The sequence below is a fragment of the Emys orbicularis genome, chromosome 2, assembly GCF_028017835.1.
Source record: "Emys orbicularis isolate rEmyOrb1 chromosome 2, rEmyOrb1.hap1, whole genome shotgun sequence".
Lineage (NCBI taxonomy): Eukaryota > Metazoa > Chordata > Testudines > Emydidae > Emys > Emys orbicularis.
Window position 1 is genome coordinate 131439415 of NC_088684.1, and position 21812 is coordinate 131461226.

The 21812-nt window shown below is 50.3% G+C and overlaps 1 protein-coding gene across 1 annotated transcript; it reads left to right on the plus strand.

Moving 5' to 3' along the window:
* The first annotated feature begins 10599 nt into the window (after positions 1 to 10599).
* On the plus strand, positions 10600 to 15945 carry NODAL (nodal growth differentiation factor). Its single transcript, XM_065398342.1, has 3 exons — positions 10600 to 10897; positions 13989 to 14809; positions 15793 to 15945. Exons 1-3 carry the CDS (start codon positions 10600 to 10602, stop codon positions 15943 to 15945), a joined length of 1272 nt encoding a protein of 423 aa, XP_065254414.1.
* The last annotated feature ends 5867 nt before the right edge of the window (positions 15946 to 21812 follow it).

Consider the following 21812-nt stretch of genomic DNA (forward strand, 5'->3'; position numbering starts at 1 on the left):
CTCCCCCCCCGGGGGTAACCGGGGTAACGGGGGGGGTCTCGCTCCAGGGGGCAGCGCCCCGCCTCCTCCCCCCCCGGGGGTAACCGGGGTAACGGGGGGGTCTCGCTCCAGGGGGCAACGCCCCGCCTCCTCCCCCCCCGGGTAACCGGGGTAACGGGGGGGGGGGGTCTCGCTCCAGGGGGCAGCGCCCGGGGTAACCGGGGGCCCCCATCCACTACCGGCCTCACCCGGTCTCGGAGTCCCCGGCGCCCTGCTCAGGGGGTCCCGGGGGGTCCCCGGCCGCGGCCTCCCCCACCTCCGGCGCCGCTGCCGTTGTTGCTCCCGCAACCGCCGCCATCCTTCTTCCCGCGCAGTCGCGCCAAACTCTCGCCTGGGCTCTCGCGAGATTTCCCTTCCCTTCCATAAAGGGGCGATGCCAGCGCTGGGCCCCATCACGGAGGGGCAGGGTCCCGCAGAGCAGTGACATCACCAGGCCTTGCCGTGACCTCACCGTGCCATCACCCCACTGCGGTGCAGTGACCTCACTGTGATGTGCTGTGCCATGACATCAGTGTGCTGCCATGCGTGCCCCCCCTCCCCCGCATGCGGTGACTCCACATACTGCGCCGTGGTATCATGCCAGCACGATGCTGATGTCATACTGCTAGGCTGTGACCTCACCAGGCTCCCAGGAATCTATCTACCCCTGAAGAGAAGCAGTTCTGCCAAAAGGCCAGCTGGTGACCTGAGATTGCTGCAACTCATAGAATAGCAGGGTTGGAAGGGACCTCAGGAGGTCATCTAGTCCAACCGCCTGCTCAAAGCAGGACCAACACCAACTAAATCATCTGTTTGTTTTGTCTCCATTAAAATTCATCAGTATCACTATTACTTTGTCCTCCCTTAGTTTGCTTCCCCTCCAACCGCCCCAGTTGCACCTTTCCTCAAACTAAAGCTTTTAAACTCTGAAGAAGGGATATGCCTGTCTGTCCATACCTACCACAATGGAGCTTTGATCCTGGATTTGAGGCCTATATCGGGGTTCTCAACCTTTTTCTTTATGAGCCCCCCCCCAACATGCTATAAAACTCCACAGCCCAGTTGTGCCACAACAACTGGTTTTCTGCATATAAAAGCCAGGGCTGGTGTTAGGGGGTAGCAAGCAGGACAATTGCCCAGAGACCCACACACACGGGGCCCCGCAAAACTAACTTGCCCAGGCTTCGGCTTCAGCCCCAGGTGGCGGGGTTCAGGGCCCCAGGCTTCAGCCCCATGTGGTGGGGCTTCAGCTTTCTGCCCTGGGCCTCAACAAGTCTAATGCTAGCCCTGCTTGGCGGCCCCCCCAAAACCTGCTCGTGCTCTCCCAGGGGGCCCCAGGCTTCTGGTTGAGAACCACTGGCTTATCGAAACGACTTTAATACAAGTAAGATTTATCTCAGCTAATAATCTAATAGAGGGAAGTGGTTCACAGATGCACTAGCCCGTCCCTGGCAGTGTAATTACTACTTCTAAAGTAACTTTCATCTTCAAAGCACTGCACAAACATTAACAAACAGACAATGGGGCTCTCACTGAAGTCAATGTCAATACTCCCATTAATTTGAGAGGGACAAAGGCCTTGACCATCACAGCACCCCTGTGAAATACTATCCCTATCTTACAGGGAGAGAAACTGAGGCACAGAGAGGCAAAGTGACTTGCCCAGGGTCACATAATGATTCACTGACAGGCCCAAGAGAAGAAGTCTGCTGTTCTTGGCTCCTGGTCTTGTGCCCAGATCACCAGCCTTCACAGCCTCTCAGGAATCTCCAGAAGGAATATGAATCTTTTCTCAAAAGTTTGCAATATTTTCCAACAGAGAGGGAAGAGCCCTGTGATTGAATGAGCCTGAGACATCAAAGGAGAAGTTCCTTCCATTCAGTGAGGCCCTTTGAAGTGCTGACCTGTATAATCAGGTTATTTCTGTGGGTGCCTAGATATGGACTCCGGAGCTTTACTTTGGGCACCCATTATTGCAAATCTTGGCCTCCTTCTCTAACTGTACTTGTTGTCCAGTGACACCTACATATTTCAATGATGAGAGCCGTAAGAAGCCATAAAATGAGGGCAGAGTTGTGGTGAGCAGTCCTTGCTGGGATGCTGGTGGACCCTTCCCTCTGAACTGTAGGGTGGATGTCTCTCTCAACAGAGTGCGCTAGTTCCTACAAAATGCTGGGCTCAGTAGGAATCACCGGGTGAAATACTACGGCCAGGGATATGTTGGAGACCTAGATGATCATGAATTTGGGAAGTCACTGCAGTCTACATAAATAGTAACTAATAACAGAAGACAAAGCAAATGCCCTCCTTGGCCAGGGAGGAAATAAAAGGGATTGTAACAATGTCCTGGAGCTGCCTTCTTGCGGTGGAGTTCTCATCCTGGGGAGCTGCTGTCCAGCCTGTCGGTGCTGAAAGTCTCTCCCTTAATTTACCACTAATGGCATCCTTCCATCTCTCGCACCTCCAGACACTGACCAACTCCATCCCCCTCCTGCCCTTCCTTCCTTAGGCCCCTGTCCAGTTTCCTGATCTTCTCTCAGCTCCCCCACCTCCTTCCCATCCATCTCCTGCATCACCACACTGAGGAGTGCTCACTGCTAGTCCAGTCGTCTCCCTCGGTCACGCAGGGTATGTCAACACTGCACCTGGGGAGGCCTCCAGGCCTGGGTCTGTGCTAGCAGAGCTTGTGTAAGATGTTATGGCTCGGGCTGGAGTGGCGGCTCTCAAGCCTGGGGAGGGGACATCCCACATAGCCAAGCCAGAGCCTTACAGCAGAGGAGTGGAACTCAGGCAGGGAAATCCTTCTGCCTCACCCGCAGGGAATCAGTTCTGTCCCATAAGAGGCTGGGAAGTTGAAGTCGCGGGTTTCAGATGTGGCAATCTTGTGGGCTTGAGTCTCTCCAAGTCCTTCTGTGGCTCCGGCACTGCAGGAGTATGCACAATTCTTCTCACCCACACCTCTGCTCACACCAGAAACTCTCCGTCCGGGTTGGTTATTCCATCATTGTCCAAAATGGGGTTTCTTGCACCTTCCTTTGAAGTATCTGGTACTGGTGGTGTTGGAGACAAGATGCCAGACTGAAAGGACCATTCCTATGATCTGACTGAGTTCTACACATGTGCTGGGAATCGAGGTACATTGCCTGCATCAGAGTGTAGCATTTTGCCCCAGTTGAGTTTAATGAGTCTGTTTTCCTCAGAGTGAAAGCAGGCTTTCAAGATCAGTCTGTTCGAAGTCAAAATTCTCTTGGCTTTAAGCACTTTAAAAGACCATCAATATTTTGAACACTTCAGAAGGAAGAAACAAAAATGTTCTTTTCATTTTCCTAAGTGGCTATGGGACCATAACTGGACTCTTTGATTCTGAGCTCGAGACAGAGCGGATCCTTGATGTCCTGAGCATGTGCAGAGTTGTGTGGGGAGGGGGAGTATGTGCATTTGGTATTCTGCTATGCTTCCATCTCCACCCAGAGCCATTTCAATTGGTGCTGGATCAGATACCAATAAAAATTATGTGTCAAGAATCAGTCGCATTTTCATCCTGTTTGAAGTAACTGATTTATAACAAACTCCTGCTAGCAAGACTAACAGGAGAGTTTAAGAGATATCAATCTCCCCCTTTACTTTATCTTACAGCTCCCTATACTCTCCTGTTTGTTGCTTTTCCTGCTACAACCCTACCCTTTTGTCCCTTTGCTGGGTAAGTTACAACAATTTATCCTCACATTAAATTCATATTCACACGAACTTACTAATGTGCAACTTACAGCACCTCTGAATTCAGTGCTATGAGCCATATACTATCATTAACATAGACCAAACTACTTCTATTTTAATACTAACTTCTAGTTTAAACTACTATTTTAATAGGCAGCAGGTTTAAAACAAACAAAAGGAAATATTTCTTCACACAACACACAGTCGGTCTGTGGAACTCTTTGCCAGAGGATGTTGTGAAAGCCAAGACTATAACAGGGTTCAAAAAAGAACTAGATAAATTCATGGAGAATAGGTCCATCAATGGCTATTAGCCAGGATGGGCAGGGATGGTGTCCCTAGCCTCTGTTTACCAGAAGCTGGGAACGGGCGAGAGGGGATGGATCACTTGATGATTCCCTGTTCTGTTCATTCCCTCTGGGGCACCTGGCATTGGGCACTGTTGGAAGACAAGACACTGGGCTAGATGGACCTTTGGTCTGGCCCAGTATGGCTGTTCTTATGTTATTCTGAGCTTTATACATAGATGAATATATTTTAAGTCTGCACAACAAAAGGCCATAGAATTTCAGTGATTCCAGTATCAAGCCCATAACTTGTGGTTGAACTACAGCATATTTTTTAGAAAGACATCCAGTCTTGACTTAAAGACTTTTAAGTGATAAAGAATCCAACCATTCCCGTAATGGTCTCGCCAATGCGGTATACAAAGCTAATACTCCTTCCCTACTCCTATTTGATATTCCCCATCTTATGTTCCATTAGCACGGTTAGCAACAGCATGACGCTGGGAGATCATGTACCATGACCCCCCAAATCCTTTTCAGAGTCACTGCTTTCCAGGGTACTTCCCAACCCCATTCTTTAATTGAGACCTACATTCTTTGTTCCTTGAGATGTGACTTTGCATTTGCCTGTATTAACACACCTGCTGTGCAAATGAGCCCAGTGTACCAAGTAATCCAAGTCAGTTTGTACAGCTGACCTAGCCTCATCATTAGTTGCCACTCTACCAATGTGTGTGTCATCTGAAAACTTTACCAGCACTGATTTTACATTTCCTTCCAGATCATCGATAAAGATATTGAATAGCATTGTGCCAAGAACAGATCCCTGTGGGGCTGCACCGCAAGCACCTCCTTTGGATGATGATTTCTCATTCACAATTGCCTTATAAGATCAACCAGTTAGCTGGATTTTAATCTATGTAATCTGAGCTATACGGATTGTATACTGTGCTCATACTGGGCAGGTCTAAATCAATCACTTTATAGACGTTTTTCCATGTCAAACCAATGACCTTTATCAGTTAAACTTGTAATCGCATAAAAATGATATTGAGTTTAGCTGACCAGACCTATTTTCCATACAGCTGTGCTGGTTGGTATTAATTATGCTACCACCTTTTAATTCTTTACTGACGGAGTCTTGTATCAGCCTTTCCATGATTTTGCCCAAGATCAATGTCAGGTTAACTGACCTATAGTTACCTGGTTCATCTTGGTAGATGGGAATAACTGCGGTGAGAATATGGACAGTGTGTTTCACAAGATGGGGAAAATATAGCTCCACTTCATCCCAGATAATGCATGCTGGGGAAAAGTTAACAGCAGTGGAGAGAGCTGGAATCTTGTATGTTAACTGCATGCTGGGGAGAAATGGAAAATAGTACTAAGAGGTTTCAGAGTAGCAGCCGTATTAGTCTGTATCTGCAAAAAGAACAGGAGTACTTGTGCCACAAGTACTCCAGTCCTAAGAGATCTTTCTCTGGGAAAAGACAGTAAGGGAAAGAGAAGATTTATGTCTCTGTCCGCTGGGTGGCAGTACGAACCCATGTCAGAGGCCAGCTCATGAGGACGTGCCTGGAAGGAGAAAGATGAATGCTAGAAAGCAATGTAATACAATAGGTTCCCAGAGATAACAGTCCTGCATTTGCATTAGGGAAAATGAATCCATGAATAATAACAACTCTGCTTAAGTAAAGGGAAACATGCAAACAATACTGCCACAAAACGTCCAAGCTTAAAATGTCTGTAGCAGATAGACATCTTTCTATGACGCCTTAGGGTCAGTGGACCCCAGAAATATCTTACCTTTGCAATTTTAGACCCAGAGTAACATTTTCAAAAGCATGTGAAGTGACTTAGGAGCCTAACCCCCATTGAATTTAAAGTAAGCTCCTAAGGCCCAGAGCCATAAGGGTTTTTAGGCTCCTAACTCCTATTGATTTCCACTGGGGCCTAAGTGCCCATGTCACTTTTTAAAATAGGACTTAGGTGCTTTTAAAAATGTTCACACATGGCTATATTTGAAGCTGCTCCTTAAACAGCCTTGAAACCCACAAAGTTGTACCTGCTTATGTCAGGGCTGAATGTTTCGGTATACGTATATGCACTCAGGGATAAGCAAGAGGGATACATTTTTTAAAAAAAAGGTTCTGTTTCACTAGAGCTACTGATCTGTGTTGGACAAGTTCTACCATTTCTTTCAAACCTTCTGCCTGGCTGATCTCACAGTTGGTTGGGCAGATGTGCGCTGCATTAAACAAACTAAAAGCAAAACATAACGTAAGTGACAGAACTTGCTTTCCAGGCACTCACTGATTTCCAACACTTTCTCAGAGCTTTTCCAGCCTATTCTGCATTATCTGATCATCAACCTAGCAGCTTCCATTTCAATTATTACTAATTCTTCTCTACAACTCCTAAGGCATATTTTTAAAAAATGGATTTACTTCATTTTGTATTTAGATTTACTTCGATTCCATTTGAGTCAGTTTAACTATCGTCAATCCTGCCTCAAACATACATTCCTTCCTGTATGTAGACACAATGGCTGGCCCAAAGAGTGTACACTCTGAAAGGGATTCCAACCTCTTCCTCTGTGAGGAACCCCAGAGGGCAGCACAAGGCAATTGCTCTCTCATGAAGGGATAGGTTTCCTCTCCCCTTCTATTCAAGGAGTGCAGTGTGTGAAGACACTGGGAGGGATGGTGAAACAGCCTGGGCTGCACGGATACACTAAAAAGGAGTATCATCATCAAAGCTGAATGAAACTGTAGCATCCAAAGTGCGTGGCTGACAGAAGGACCTGGGTGCCAGCAAGCCAGCTGCTGCAAAAGCAAAAGGAGGTGGCAGTGGTAATGGCAGCAAAAGGGAATGCTGGGAATGTTTGCCTGCCTTTCAGCAAGGTGGACTCCAGTTGGATCCATCACAGCTCATGGGCCCAAGGACCTTTCCCCATCCGTGGCTGGCCAAGAGATGGTGGCCTCACAATGGACTTCCATGCCTTTGCCATGCAATGCAATGCAGCCATCTGCCTTCTGACAGAGCCATAAAGTTTGGTCTCTTCTGGCCTAACCGGACCATATCATCTGGTCTCCTGTATACCACAGGCCACTAAACCCCACCCAGCCACAGCACACCAACCACAACAACCTGAATTAGACCAAAATATTACAGCCCTCAGGAGACTAAACTGTTGTATGACACAGGCAGAGATTAGGAGGGACCGGGGTAACCCCTGCAATGGCAGGGAATTGGTTAAATTAGATATACCCAGATAATCTAAGCAGGGCAGGCCACTATGGTCCTATTGCACCCATGTTCAGGTCTTGGTACTGGCTTCCTGTTCATTTGAGGGTGCCATGAAGCTGTTGGTGACAATCTGTGCTAAGCTGTCTGGGACCCAGAGATGCCTCTCGCTTTATATCCCATTGCAACAGCTAAGGTGAGCTGGGAGGCTCTTGGTCCCAGTACCGGGGACTGAACTCTCCAGGGCCACTGGAAGGGATGTCTCATTAGGAGACCCTCCGCCTTTGTAACCCACTCTCCTTGGTGGTCCACTGAAGCTGCATTCAGCAGTCTTCAGAACTTAGCATAATGGATCAAATTGACCTCTGTAAATAGGATTGTGCCAGCGATGAATCTGGACCATTGTTTGGGTTAGCCTCCAATGAGCTTTTAGCAGTCTTGCCTTACCTTGCAATCTGATGGGTGGGGCATCGTTGCCTCTAGTAGTGACGACTGCGGCTCCTCTGCTGCCCGTGGCAGACGCAAGGTCAGATGCAGGTTCCAGACACGTGGCGTCACGTTGCCAAGGCACGAGGCACTATGAAAGGAAACAAAGTAAACAAACTCGAGTGGATTGTGAATCAATGCTGGAACTTCCCTTCAAATCAAGATGAAAGGATTTGCTTTGAAGTTGATTGGACATTCAAGTGAGATCTGAAGCATCAGAACAAGGATGAATTCTTTCATGTAGGGTGGAGGCGTATTGGCAGGGCTACTGCCAATGACTGGCTGGGAGAACAGAGTGTGCCGTGGAGAACACCTCTGAGCACCAGAGAGGCTGGTGCCCTTCTTCCTAGAGTCACAGCTTCCTCCCCTCTGTTGGGAGGGGTTGGCGTTTGGTGGCTGGGCTTGCTGCTGCAGATCTCATTATGGTAGCTGGCTGGAGAGTCCTTGAGGGTTATTAAATGAAGAGCAGGAAGCCAGGGCACTGGACTGATTCTTTGGGGAGAGGTGGGTTTCCAAGGGCACAGATTTGGTTAGAGCAGTGGCAGACGTTGGTTTCAGGGGGCAAGCTTGGTGGTGAAAGACCTGACCCAGGACATACGCTTCTTCTCCTATTACGGATGGGCCATCTCCATTTATTTATGTTAGGTATGGCCCACCTCACCGAGTGCCTCACAGTCTAGTGCATTTATCCTCACCACACCTCTGTGAGGAAGGAAGTGGTCTTGTCCCCATCGTACGGATAGAGCTGGGGCACAGACAGACTCAGCGACTTCCCATGGTCACACGGGGAGTCTGCGGTGGAGCAGGAATCGAAACATTCCCTCATGGCCCCTCCAACTGGAGAGCTGCAAGGCAAAGAATATTCCTCACCTACAGCAGCAGTTTGTGTCAAAGTACGACTGGATTAAGCAAACAAATGTTTTTATTCCATAGATTATTATCCAGTTTATGCCCATCACAGATGGGGGGGGAAAATGACACAAGACCAGATCCGGCACTCAAATTTCCTCCATAAGCTTCCACACAGGAAACCACTGGGTCCTTAAATGGATACAGGATTGCTGGCTTATGGGCCCAAAATCCTTCAGGGAGTGACAAATCCACAAGAGATCTCTGTACCCCAGAGCTTACCTTTGGAACTCTGAGTTAGCGGAAAGATCCATTGAATCACATGGAGCCAGACAGTTCCCTATAGACCTTACACATGTATTATTCCATCAAGGATAGGGACTAAATTACACTCATTATTGTCCTCTAATATACCTGCTTCAGATGGCATCGTACAATAAATAAAACTTGCACAGTAGATAGATAGGATATAAAGATTAAGGAGCCTGATTTAGTTTTAGATATAAGGCAGTAGACTGGGACTTGGGAGATCTCTGTTCAATTCCTGACTTTTCCCACAAACACCCAGTATGTCCTTACTCTCCCCAAGCCAGGTTCTGATCCCTCTTCTCACACGGAGCAGCATCTTACTCAATAAATAATCCTATTGTTAGCAGGAGAATATTCTATCTGACTGAAAATGCTTGGGGTGGAATTTAGGGAGGCAGAATAGAATTATCCTAATTGGAATTTGGCCAGGACTCAATCAGCGCCCCTACTCTTTATGAAACGTGCCATAAAAACGAAGTGGCCACATAGGATGCCTCATGTGACAGGAGCACTTCCAGAAGCACAGCACTCTCCCAGCACCGTGATGGATACTGGGGAAATGCTTGGCAATGTGACAGTGCTGCTGTAAAAAGTGTTACTCAAGAGGACTCTACTGATTTATAAAATAGTACGGCACAACGTAAACAAGACTGAACACAGGACCAAACTTTGACCTCAGGGCATGTTACTGATGTGAATTTCTCTGCCCGGTTGAAGAAGAGAGACGAAATTCTGCTTTGAAACTGGGATGTTTTCAAAAAAGCATTTTGCTTCCTCTTATTGGTTAGAGAAATTCAGTTATTGTCTAACTTCACTCCAGAATGGGCATACAGAGAGAATTCTATTTTCTAATGGGACTCTCAGTAAAAAGGAGCTGGTAGGTTCTTTACAAAACTAAAGCAACAAGCAAAAACAGGGAGTGAAATTCCCTGGTCTTCTCTCTCCTCTTTGTTCTTCTGCAATCTCGGGTGCTTTCCTTATCATAAAAGATTTAGCTTTATATTGTCTCTCATGACACTTCACTTCCAGTTTGCTGCTGTTAAAAGCAGCCAGCCTGTTTCCATGCTCTAAATAACTTTATTTTGCACTTATTGCACTGCAAAGTGTCCCAAATAAAACAATTCACCCTTCACCTCCACAGCCCCCTTTTCACAAGTGTCACACAGCAATCACCCAGACTAAAATCATGAGCTTCTAACAAGCAGAGACATTGCCACCCAAATCCAGATTCCCTCTCTCTGGGCAAAGTGTAAAAGCAGAAGCCACCAGCAAATGCACCAGGATGAAGGGGAATTTCAGGATCTGACCATTCTCAGGCCCTTGGGAAATGATCACTCAGGCCACATTCCAGTTTGGGCCAATGCATAATGGGGAAGAGTTTTGAGAGGTAATTAATCACCTGCTCTGTGTGTCTTCCCATCACTTCCTCATTAGAGGGAGGGGTTGCATAAGAATAGGGACCATGTGGAGACTGTAGAAGGTTTGACAGCTCTGGACTCAGGATGGAGGGAGTGTTGACATCAAAGGGTTGCAGACTAGAGCCTGCTCAGGGAGCCTCAGGTATATAGTGCAGCAGTGAAGAGGAAAGACACTCAGAGAGCCAGACAGCTCCGGGTGTTGAAAGGAGCCAGAGGGAAGTGTAAGAAGCTTAGTTCAGAGAGCAGCAGCAGCTATGCCACCCAGGAACATGTGTGGCTTGGAGCTGGTGTGTTGGGCTCTCATCCTCATGCAGCTGGGCACGTCAGAGCTGACCGGGGTCTCACAGCAGAAGGATGAGCAGCAGTTACATACAGCAGGACCTAGCCCAGGGCTAAAGAATTTGTCTACAGTCCGTGGCTTCCGGCACCCACACCCTGCTCTCCGGTACCCGTTGTACATGATGCAGCTGTACAGATCTCTGGTCATTGGGAATCACCTGGGACAGCCCACCATGGAGACATCAGCACTGCAGGAATCTGACTCAGTCTTAAGCCTCGTGGCTAGAAGTAGGTGATGTTCATTTATTCTTTTTCTTTCTTTTTTTCCTTTCTTCCTTCCCTGTGTTTCTAGCTTGCCCTAGGACCTGGCTCAGCAGCAGCAATACGGTGATGGGGGTTGAGCCCTCAGGTTTGTCAGTACCTCATTGACTGATTGCTGCTTATCAGACTCTTCCCTGTAGGGCCTTGGCTATTCCAGTGCTTCTATCCATTGCTTTTGTGGATTGGGACCCCAGACGTCTGTGAAGCAGGGACCCCATGGGGACCCAATCCACATCTGTACTGTTTTGACATCTGGCAGGAACAAGCTTGGGCAATAGCCAGTTGCTGTTTTGTTAACGGGTGGCATGTGGGGGGAGAGAGGGAGAGAACCGTGGATGGAGGAGGTGGGGGGGGGGGGTGTCTTGCTCTGAAGGGATCAGTCCTGAGCCTGGATCCTGAACTCTGCAGTGGGAGGATGCTTGCCCTGGCTTCCCCTGCCAGTGGTTGAAAAGCTAAGGTGTTGCCCTTGGTATCCAAACTTTGGCTGGCAGGTTATTTGGAAAGGCAAATCTTTGTACAGAGGAGTAGGTCCCTTCCTCAGCCTGCCAAAGGCCAGCGTGGGATCAGGGAGATTGGCTAGTGCCCTTCAATACGCCAGTGTCGTCTCAGGCTGTAGAATCTGGGCGCTATTGCAGTATTTAGGGGCAGAGTGCAGTGATTTTAACTAACTGCTTATTGGATGCAAAGGGGAACATGGACACAGCAAGGAGAACAGCCCCTGGGGAAGGCGAAGGGAGCAGACTGTCTAATTCACAAGGCAGTTTTCAAAGCCTTAGCACACAGGTGGGCATTGCATTTCTCACTCCATTCATGGGAGCCCTCGGCCTGCCGACTGCAGCGGCAGCGGCCTCAGATTCTGAACAAAGACTGTATGATGACAAGCAAAGCCTTTAAAATAGCTGCAGAAGCAAGCATGGCCAGATCCAGGAAAGTTTGAAATAACCAACCACCTAGCAAAGTTACTAGAAGGAAGGAAACAGACGCCCTGGCAAACCTTATTCTAGTGCTTTGGAATAAGGGTGGGGCTTCTTCCCATCAGCATAATTCCTGTTTTCTCCACTCTAAGTCGCATGACTTTATATTATTAATGCTGTAAATAACTGACAACAGGGAGCTTTTTCAAAAGCACCTACCCTAAGTCACTTGGGTAAAATTTGCAAATTTTACCCAATAGCAACAGCATGAACAGCAGTAATGAACAATTCTATCGGGAGGCAGTGTGGGGTAGAAGCTAGACCCCTGGGCAAGGACTCCGCTCTAGTCCCAGCTCTGCCACTGCTCTGCTGAGTGACCTTGGGCAAGTCACTTTACTGCTCTGTGCCTCAGTTTCCCCATCCCCTTTGCAAAGGGTTTTGAGAACGACTGATGAAAAGCACTAGGTGAGAAGTAGGTATTTATGCAGCACTCTGATCCTATGGGAATGAATGGGATATCAAAGCCTCGCCTGGCTGATTGGTGGATGCTATGGTGCTTTACATTTTCAAACAACCCAACAAAAGGAAACTACTTAGGCTGGGATTTTCAAAGGCGTCTAAGTGAATTAGAAGCCACAATCCCATTGAATTTTAATGAGATTTTGACCACTCATTCCCTTAGAGGTTCCTTGAACCCCCCAGCCCTCATTAACTGCAGGACTGTGTTAATCAGTGCTCGGTAGAGACTGGGGCCTGGGTCAGGGCAAGCTGGCTGCAGCTCAGTTGGGGTAAGGTGGAAGGGATGCTGGGAGAAGCAGCTGGTGGATATGGGGAGGAGTCGCAGTTTGACCTCCTGTAGCGCAGAGGGCATAGGATTAGATCTGCCCCTCTTGCTGGGGGTATGACCATCATTTAGTACTAGACTGCACTAGTGGGGTGCATTAAACCCTCAGGCCTTGGCTACACTGGCGCTGTACAGCGCTGCAACTTGCTGCGCTCAGGGGTGTGAAAACGCCCCCCCCCAGCGCAGCGAGTGCAGCGCTGTAAAGCGCCAGTGTAATCAGCGCCTGCAGCGCTGCACGCTCGCTCGCAGCGCTGCAAGCTATTCCCCTCGGAGAGGTGGAGTACGTAGAGCGCTGCGAGAGAGCTCTCGCAGCGCTGACGGCACGACTACACGTGTAGCCAAGGCCTCAGCTGCTGCTGCGGGGCTGGTATTGGTGGGGTAAGGCAGGGTGCAGTTTGGGGTTCATTCCTGCCGTATTTCCTGGCTCTGGGGAAGCTGCTGCGTCACTGCGTAGCTCATTCGGCCCAGGGAGGGATGGCTTTGTGCCTTTAGAGAGCGGTACATCTAAATACATACTATAGAAAAGGGCTGGCCAGGACCACCAAGGCCCAGCCCCCAGCGAGGCCAGGACAGGGTGGCACTGCAGTGCCCCAGGGCCAGCACTAGGCAGATATCTCTTGGCGCCATGCGGGGTGCAGATGCTGTGGGTCTATTCCTACCTCCCCTAGTGAGGGGCAGCATGCTCTCCTGTGTGAAGGCCAGGCAAGGTGGCTGGTGCCTCGGGGTGAAGAATGGAGCTGGGGCCTGTGCTCCCTCACCCAGCACAGAGCGGCAGTTCTCCCTGCCCCATGTAAAGAAGGTGGAGAAGGCTCCTTGCCCCCTCTGCCCCTACCTGCTGTGCCACCCTGGGAGGCCAGGCAGAACCCAGCCCTAGCAAATTAAACCAATAAACAAGATACGACTCCACGTGTGGGGAGTAGGGGGGTAAATCTGGGTCCAGACTGGGGGAGATCCATTGGAATGGGGCAAAGCATCCCACACCTGGGGGACATGACCATTGTGACAGCGAGAGGCCTGCTCCCCCAGGCCTGGTCCATTGCTCTGCACCAACCAGCAGGAGTAGACTTCGTGGGCATGGGGGGGAGGGGGAGACAGAGCAGCTGCACCCCCAGAAGCTCCAGGAGGCATTGTGCCCCCCAGTGCTCTCCTGGGGGCATTGCAGCTCTGCCCACCCCTCACTGCAGTACCAGTGCCCCGTGGGCAACCCCTGGATTCTTTACAGTCCCCAGAAAGGGCTGTGGGGTGAATGCTTTGTGCTGGGCAGGTCCCTCACCTCTGGCACTGTGTTGGTCTCTTGCAGGTTCTCTCCAGGCTGGGGATCACTGGACTCTCTCTTTCGACATGACCTCCATTTCCGGCAGCCATGAGGTGAGGCTGGCCGAGCTGCGGGTCCGCCTGCCGTCCTTCCCCCAGTCCCACAATGTGACGGTGGACATCTACCACAGCCACGAGCGCAAGCACCAGGGCAACCAGACCCGCGTGGACAGGCTCTTCCTGGGCACCTTCACTAGCAGTCCTGCTGTCAGCCACTCCTCCTGGAGAGTGTTCAACATCACCAGCTTGCTTCAGTCCTGGCTCCACCAAGGGGTGGCCTCCGGCAACGGGAAGCATGCAGATGCTCAGGGCTCCCAGGGGCAGGAGAGGGAGGAGAGGACCGGGTCAGACAGCAATGCCACTGGATCGATGGGTGTGCAGAATTCCAGTGGCTCCAGCCAGGCGGAGCCAGCCGTGTCCCATGGTGTGACGGACAAGGTCCTGCTGGTTGTCTTCTCCAAAGATAAACCTTCAGCAGAGCCCTCCCGGGCATCCACCCTCATCAGAACTGCGGAGACCTCCAAGCATGTCATGATTGACAACGCTGCCAAAGAGCTGGGGAACCGCCGGCACCGCCGGAACAAGCAGGAGAGGCAAAGGATTAAAATGGCTGACCTCTCCACCCCGGGCCTGGGGGAGGAAGGCAGGTCTCTGTGCAGGAGGGTAGATATGATCGTGAACTTTGAGCAGACCGGCTGGGGAAGCTGGATCGTCTACCCCAAGAAGTACAACGCCTACCGGTGTGAGGGAGAGTGCCCAGCGCCCGTGGATGAGACCTTCAAACCAACTAACCATGCGTATATTCAGGTAAATGAGGCCTCTTCCTCTCTGCTAGAGCAAAGGTTTCCTACAGAGGTTCCCTGAACTGCCCCCCAGCACTACAGGATGAGCTGCCCCCTGGCTCTGTGCAGGGTGTGGTCTGCTGCGCATGGAGATTACAGTGAAACACAAAGAATAGTGGGCAGTTTCCCAAGTTCCGTTTCATGTGAACTGCTAAGCCAACCACAGCATCCTAGAACCAGAGACATTTGAAACGGGAAGGACCCATTAAGTCCACAGTCCATGTCCCCGTTCCCATCCTAAAGCCACTGCAGGATTGGCCCCTATGCTTTTTAGTGTATGGTTTAGTCTGGTTTTAAAATGTCTCAGGGCACAGGGCTTCTGCCACCCGAACACATTGGGGTGAATTAAGACTGGGGTGACGGGGAGGTTCTCAAGCAGTTGCTATCCGCTGGCCTAAGCATCACCCTGAAAGCAGCTCCTTCGTGCCACAGGAATATCAGTCAGGCCCTGCAGCCAATGGGGTTCTGTGCAAGGGTTGGCTCCTTTACCTGCAGCAGGTCCTATCCTGGGAACATTGGTGCATCCAGGCTATTTAAGGGCCACCCATACTGCTGTTGAGTGGGTACCGTGCTCTAGGAGTGACCTCACCGATTTCAGCAGGGCTACTCACAGAGCAAGGACTATTTGGGGGCAGGGAGCAGCTTTTGTTCTGTTTGTACAGCACCTTGCACAAGGGGGGTCCTGGTTCATGGTTGGAGCATGTGTGTGCTACCAGGACTGGCCGTTTTCCAAAGGGACTAGTGATTTTGGGTGCACGGCTAGAGAGGACTTGCCAGGGCCGGATCCCCGGGGTGGGGGTGGGGAGGGTGCTCAGCACTTTCTGAGAATCAGGCCTCTGTAAGGGGTCTCAAGTGGGGCACCCACAGTCACTAGACTTGTTGGCAAACCTTGGCCACAGGCTGCATTGGTACAAGCCAGGTGACTAACGCCTTCCCCTTTCCCAACAGAGTTTGCTGAAGCTGTACCAGCCCAACCGGGTGCCCTGTCCAGCCTGTGCTCCAGTCAAGATGAGCCCCCTCTCCATGCTGTACTATGAGAAAGGGGAAGTCGTCCTCCGCCACCATGAAGACATGATCATCGAGGAATGTGGCTGCAACTGAAGCAAGCTCTTCTCCTCTGAGTGACAGAGATCCTGCAGCTCAGTGATGAGCATGGCCAGGCTACCAACATGAGACTCAAGGCTCATCCCACCCTGGGGGTGGCAGGGAATAAGCCCTGTGCAGCCAGGAACCAATCCCCAAGAATCTGAAGTCTAAGTGCTTATAAGGACAAAGGCTCAGGTCATCACCCACCCACCGATTAATGCATGGCGGGGATCAAGCTGCCCGCGTGGTGCTGTCCTCTTGGGATTCTGACCTGGCCTTTCCATGCAGCCCTCACTAGAGAAGGCTGAGAAGAAGACTGAGGAGGATAAAGGCAGGGCTGTGGGAAATGCACAACACCCCCGTTGATATATTAAACCCCACCCTGATCGGAGAATCTGGGAAGACAAGCTCTGCAAGGGGAATTTCGTGGACGTTTCCTTCCCCTGACAACCCCTGCCGCAGCTTTGTCTGAACTGGGCCAATGCTGGCCAGCAAAACGTACTCACTCCGGTGTAAATAGCTCTTCATAATGTTCTGTGAATGTTGTAAATACATAGATCTATATTTCGTGCATATAGGCCAAGAGATTTTTATCGCTACTTTCATAGTAGTGCACACGGAGTTTGTTCTGTGCATGGTCACCAAGAGAACCATGTAATTCACAAAGAGGGGGAGGTCAGAGCACCTAGAAGGGAGGCAGAACTGCTGACTAGAGCTGGGGATTTTTTTTGCACAAAACAGTTTTCCAGCAAAAAAAAAAAAATGCAGCGTGCTAGTTACTTTCCTTTGTATGGGCTTTCCCTCTTCTGCATGCTGTATTATTTGTAAAAACCAAACCAATAGGCGTTATCTGCTCTGCCCTCGTCCTCAGGGGTTGTGAAAGCACTGTTTCCTTTCGGTGTCTGTATTGCTAGACACTGCACTGGGAAACAGCTCTAGTCTGCAGGATTTTCGATGTGAAGCATCTCTTGCAAAAACATTAGGAGCCAAATTCTGCTCTCAGTGACAGAACCGCACCTCCCAGCGGAGGCACCCAGGAGGCAGAGAGCAGAATTTGACCTTTGAATGCACAGGGCCATTGAGAATGCCACTAGCTCTGTCTCCTTTGTTACTGTTCACTATTGTTAAACATTGCAAATGTTATTTGTTTTTCTTCCACGTGTGATAAATGTTCTGGCCCGTTACAGTTTGGCTGAGAGGAGAGGCACAGGCGTTTGTCTTAATATTTAATCACACTAATGGTTGAGATTTTCAAAGCAGTCTCGGGAATTTAGACACAATGAACACACGGCATTCTTTTTATAATTAGTATTACACTGGGTACACAGATTGGAACCCCATCGTGCCAGGTGCTGTACATACACAGATACTCCCTGCCCTGAAGAGTTTACAATCTAAACAGACAAGGCTGGCAGAAAGGAACTATTGTTATCCTCACTGTACAGATGGGAAACTGAGGCACAGAGCAATTCACTGGCTTGTCCAAGGTCACACGGGGATTCTGGAACAGTCTCAGGATTTAAACCCAGGCCTCCTGAGCCCTAGCCAACAACTTAACCACAAGACCATCCTTCCTCTCAACCCCTGCAGGGCTCACTAGTAACCAGAGACAGCAAGAGGGTTGCTATTGGCAAGCAAACTTGTTGTGAGTATCATGGAGGTGCAGAGGTCTGGATTGGCACAGACCTGACTCCTCTAGGAAAAATAGAGTGAAAGATCTCAGCTCAGCTCATGCTTCCAGCTTCTTCAGTATCCCTTTATCTCTAAAATCTAACTCACGGTGTTAAAGCCATGATAACTACACTATGATTAAATGACTAGATCCACAATAAAAGGTCTTTTGTTGTATTATTGACCAATAAACAAACTGACATATTTAAATAAAATGGTGCCTGGCATATTTCAGTATCGTGCTTTGTTTTCACTGTTGCAATTGCTTCTTTGGCTTTAATCTCCATTATACCTCCCCCATCCCCACACACACTCTCCCTGTACTGCCTCTGTGCTTCAAGGCCTCCTGGGGAGGGGAGCTCCTGTGGCAGAGGGAATCCCTTACCACTCAGCACCACTGAGCTCGGGGCACTGCTCCAGTCCCTGGTGGCAAAGCAGCAAACGCTTGTTCTTGCCAAGGCACTGAACATTCCTGAGCAGCAGCGGGGGGGGCCTTCAGCACCATGCAGGATCAAGCCACCAGACATGCCAAACCCATGGGAAAAAACGCAGAAATTGGGCTTTGTTTTGGCTTAATTGGCTTGTGAATTGCCTGTTGGCTAGTTTTTGGCTTGTAGCTTGTTGCTTGTTTGGCCTGTAGCTTGTTGCTTCTTTTTGATCGGCTCCTGGGAAGCAGGGGCAAAGGGGGAGGGAGGGAAGCAGGGGCAAGGGTGGGAGAGAGTCAGGGGTGCACAGCAGGCCCACCACAGTCCCAGACTGCACACCGGGGGGATCTAGTCACATAAGAGTGTTGGGGTTCTTAGGGATTGGCTTGTTTCGGCCTTGTTTTGAAATGGGATTAGCTTGCTTTTTGGCTTATTGTGAAAGTCGGGGTGCTTATTTACCCCGTGAAAGTTGGCAACTGTGCAAGCCACAAAGTGCCAGGGGCTGACTCCCCACAGCAGAATACGAGGCGCTCTGATTTCCCCCCAGTGGGATCCTGGGGAGGGTGGATTGGACCCCAACGATTTGTCTCTTGTGTGGCAGGGCTGAGCGCTCACCCCAGAGGCAGGCTGGCTCTGCAAAGCCATTCATGCTCTCAAACATACCCAAACTAATGAACTCCAAAGCCAAGCAGCGAGTGCGGCCAGGTATTGTCCACCCAGAGACAGCTCCTCTGAAATCCTGCCTTGGGAACAGCCAAACCAGGGTTCTGCCCACTCTGTTAGCTCCCCCAGCTGCTGGCCTTCGGGCCCCCGGCAGCCACTGGAAACTAGAACAGTCCTCAGACTGCTCTAACTTATGACGGGAAACCAGCTTAGCCCAGGGAAAGAAAAGGATCAAGGAAGGCAAACCAGCTGAGGGTAGGGCCAATGTGTCCATGCTGAAATCATTCGATCCATCAGCAGCCTGCAATACCATAGAGCTGGGCAAAATTTTTCCATCAACACATTTTTTGGGCGGACAGAAAACAGCTTTTGCAACCAAATGGACATTTTGTCATGTTGTGGGGAAAAAACCAAACCAAAACAACTCACAGAACCCAACATTTCCATTGTCAAACACTGCAGGAAAAAAAAGCGTTTCCATTTTTTGATGAAAACCCCAAAAAATTCAAAGGCAATTTTTGACAAAAATGAAAAATGTTTTGTTTTCATCATACAATTTTCATGGGGGAAAATATCAACTTCCCAACAAGCTCCAAACAGCCCTGCTTGGGGGTGTGATTGGTTTGCTTGAGACTCCAGAGGGAGTGAATGGTGGTGATGGTGGGAGGCTTTCACTGGCTTCCTTCCTACTTCTCAGGTCCCAGAAGATGGTGAGGTGGCATTTGGGCCCCTTTGATTAAACAAATAATATGTGCATGTGCGCACATGAGTGCATTTGAGCAGGACACTCTGATAGCCGAGGCATGACATAGTTAGACAGGCTTTGTGAAAGACTACCAAGCAGCCCAATGAAGGGGGACATGCGCATGGTGGTATGAGAATGAGTCAGGAGAATTCATAGATTGCCTCTCATTGGAGGACAAAGCTTGTGAAACACCTCCCTCCTGGGATGGGAAGAGCTAAATGGGTCTCTCTCTCTTGCTTTTCTCCCCCATCTTAAAAACAAGGAAGAGATTCCCCCCCCCCCCCCCCAGTTACACAATTTAGCCATGTCCTTCAGTCTCACCTCTGGGACCTTTTGGGTAGTGGGGATGTGGAGGTTTGTGTAACAAGAGAAAGCCCCACCCCACTCCCAAGGAGTGCTGGAGCTGCAGCCAGACTCCTAGGGCACCACTATTCACTACACAACCAGGACACATCCCCAAGCAGGTCTGTCCTGTGCCCTGAACAGGGCCAGGGGCGGAGGGAAAGCATAGCATGCAATCTTGTCATTATGCATACATACAAGGGGCTGAACTGCATGTTGCAGGTCCTCGGGCGAGTCACTGCCTCGCACCAGGCCTCAGTTTCTCTCTGGGTAAGGTATGGAGAATGACACCTCCTGTGAGTGGTTTGGTAGAGAAGAGCACAGCATTTGGATTGCAGAGAGTGGAAGGGAGAGGTTTCTCCCTCCATGCATAGGCTGGTCCTGACCTGATTCTGGAGGTGGTGGTGGTGGGGAGCGGCCCTTGGTGGCAGCCAGCTTTACTGTACAGCATTCCTCGAGCCCATCTGTCCCTTGTCAATAAGTCTCCAGCAGCCCCCTGCCCCTGCGACATTGCTCCGGGGCCAGGGTCTCCCCCCGTTTTAAGGATCAGGGAAGTAAGAGATAACAGAAGCCACATCACGACTAGGAGAAGGTCACATTTCTAACAGGCTCAGCTGGCGAAGCCCGACTGCATTTCCTGGCTGGACAGGTCCCACCTAGCCCATTCCCAGGACAGGGCAAGGCATTCCCCACTTGCTAGTGCCTTGTCCAGTCTAGCTGAAAGTATCCGGAGCAACCGGACCTTCCCCATGCCCCAGGGGAGACTAGCCCACAGCCTAACCTGGCTCATTCCCAGCAATCCCTGTTCTCCAGCCCTGTGTTTCTCCTTGCTCAAGGTGTCCCGCCTGTTACTGAAGGGCTGTCTGACTTTGGGGAAGTTTGCTACCCATGTGACTCGTGCTTCCCTCACCATCTGCACAGGGCCTGGGGGACCCCTCCTCCCTGCCCTGATTGCTGGCCTGGCCCAGCCCTGTCATGCATTCCCTCCGAGAGCTGGACGCCCTCTCTAGGGGTGCAAATCATGCCACCCCCATGGGAATGGTGATGAGCGCACGCAGGTTCCTGTCCCCTTGCTGCTGGTCATGCTCAGAGCACCCCTCTCCCCCACACCACAGAGCCAGTGCTCATGGCGCTCCTGAAGAGCAAGCCCGAAGGATTCTGGGATGGCTCCCAGGAGAGGCCAAGCATGTCTGGTGTTGGAGCAGAGGTCGAGAAGCCCTTCCCGAGTCCCCTCCCCGCTGCAGAGCTCCATCAGCATGAGGATCCCACATCCCCCAGCATGGGCTTTGGCCTGATTAACTCCAATCCACATCCAAGCCCAGGGATAAACAAAGCGCGTCTGGTTCTCACAGCAGAGGCCCTCCTCCTGGCATTGATCACCAGAGCTGCTTACATATTCAGATGGCATGTCCTGCTGAGACCCGCCAGTAATTAACAAGCCACTTGAGGGTCATTTGCAGGAGCCATTAAACTGCTCCGAAAAGGGGGAAAGCCTTGCACTGTGCTAATGCCAAGCGTGAGTCAGACGCCCCCAAAATTACAAGGCTGGTTTAGAAAACAAACCAGGAACCTGGGGGCTCTTTTTGCCTTCTCAATGTTGAGCCTTGAAGGGTTGAATTTCCAAGGTTTCGCGTGGGTACTTTGAAAGCCGAGACTCTCCTACAACTCCGGGAGCCAGGGCTTTAAGAAGAACATCAAACGCCAGGAGACTCAGGATAAAATCTCATTGATCTTGCTATGCATGGTGCCTACTTAAGGGCATAGAGCTCTGGGGCTTGCGCTATGAATGGGGACCTAATCTTTGTTAGCAAAAAGCTTTGCAGCCCCTGTGAGCATCAGCCCAATATACATTTGCTGTGTTAAGGAGAAACGCAGGGACGAGGCTTTTGTTGGGAAGAACAGCAGTGCAGTGAGACCAGGCACGTTCTGGCCTCTGGACCCTACGTGCCCGGGCTGTTTCCATTGGCAGTGCCAGTTATTGTGTTCCCTGCCTTTCATGCAGTAGCCACGTCTCTGTGTTCTGAGGTCAGTGCCCC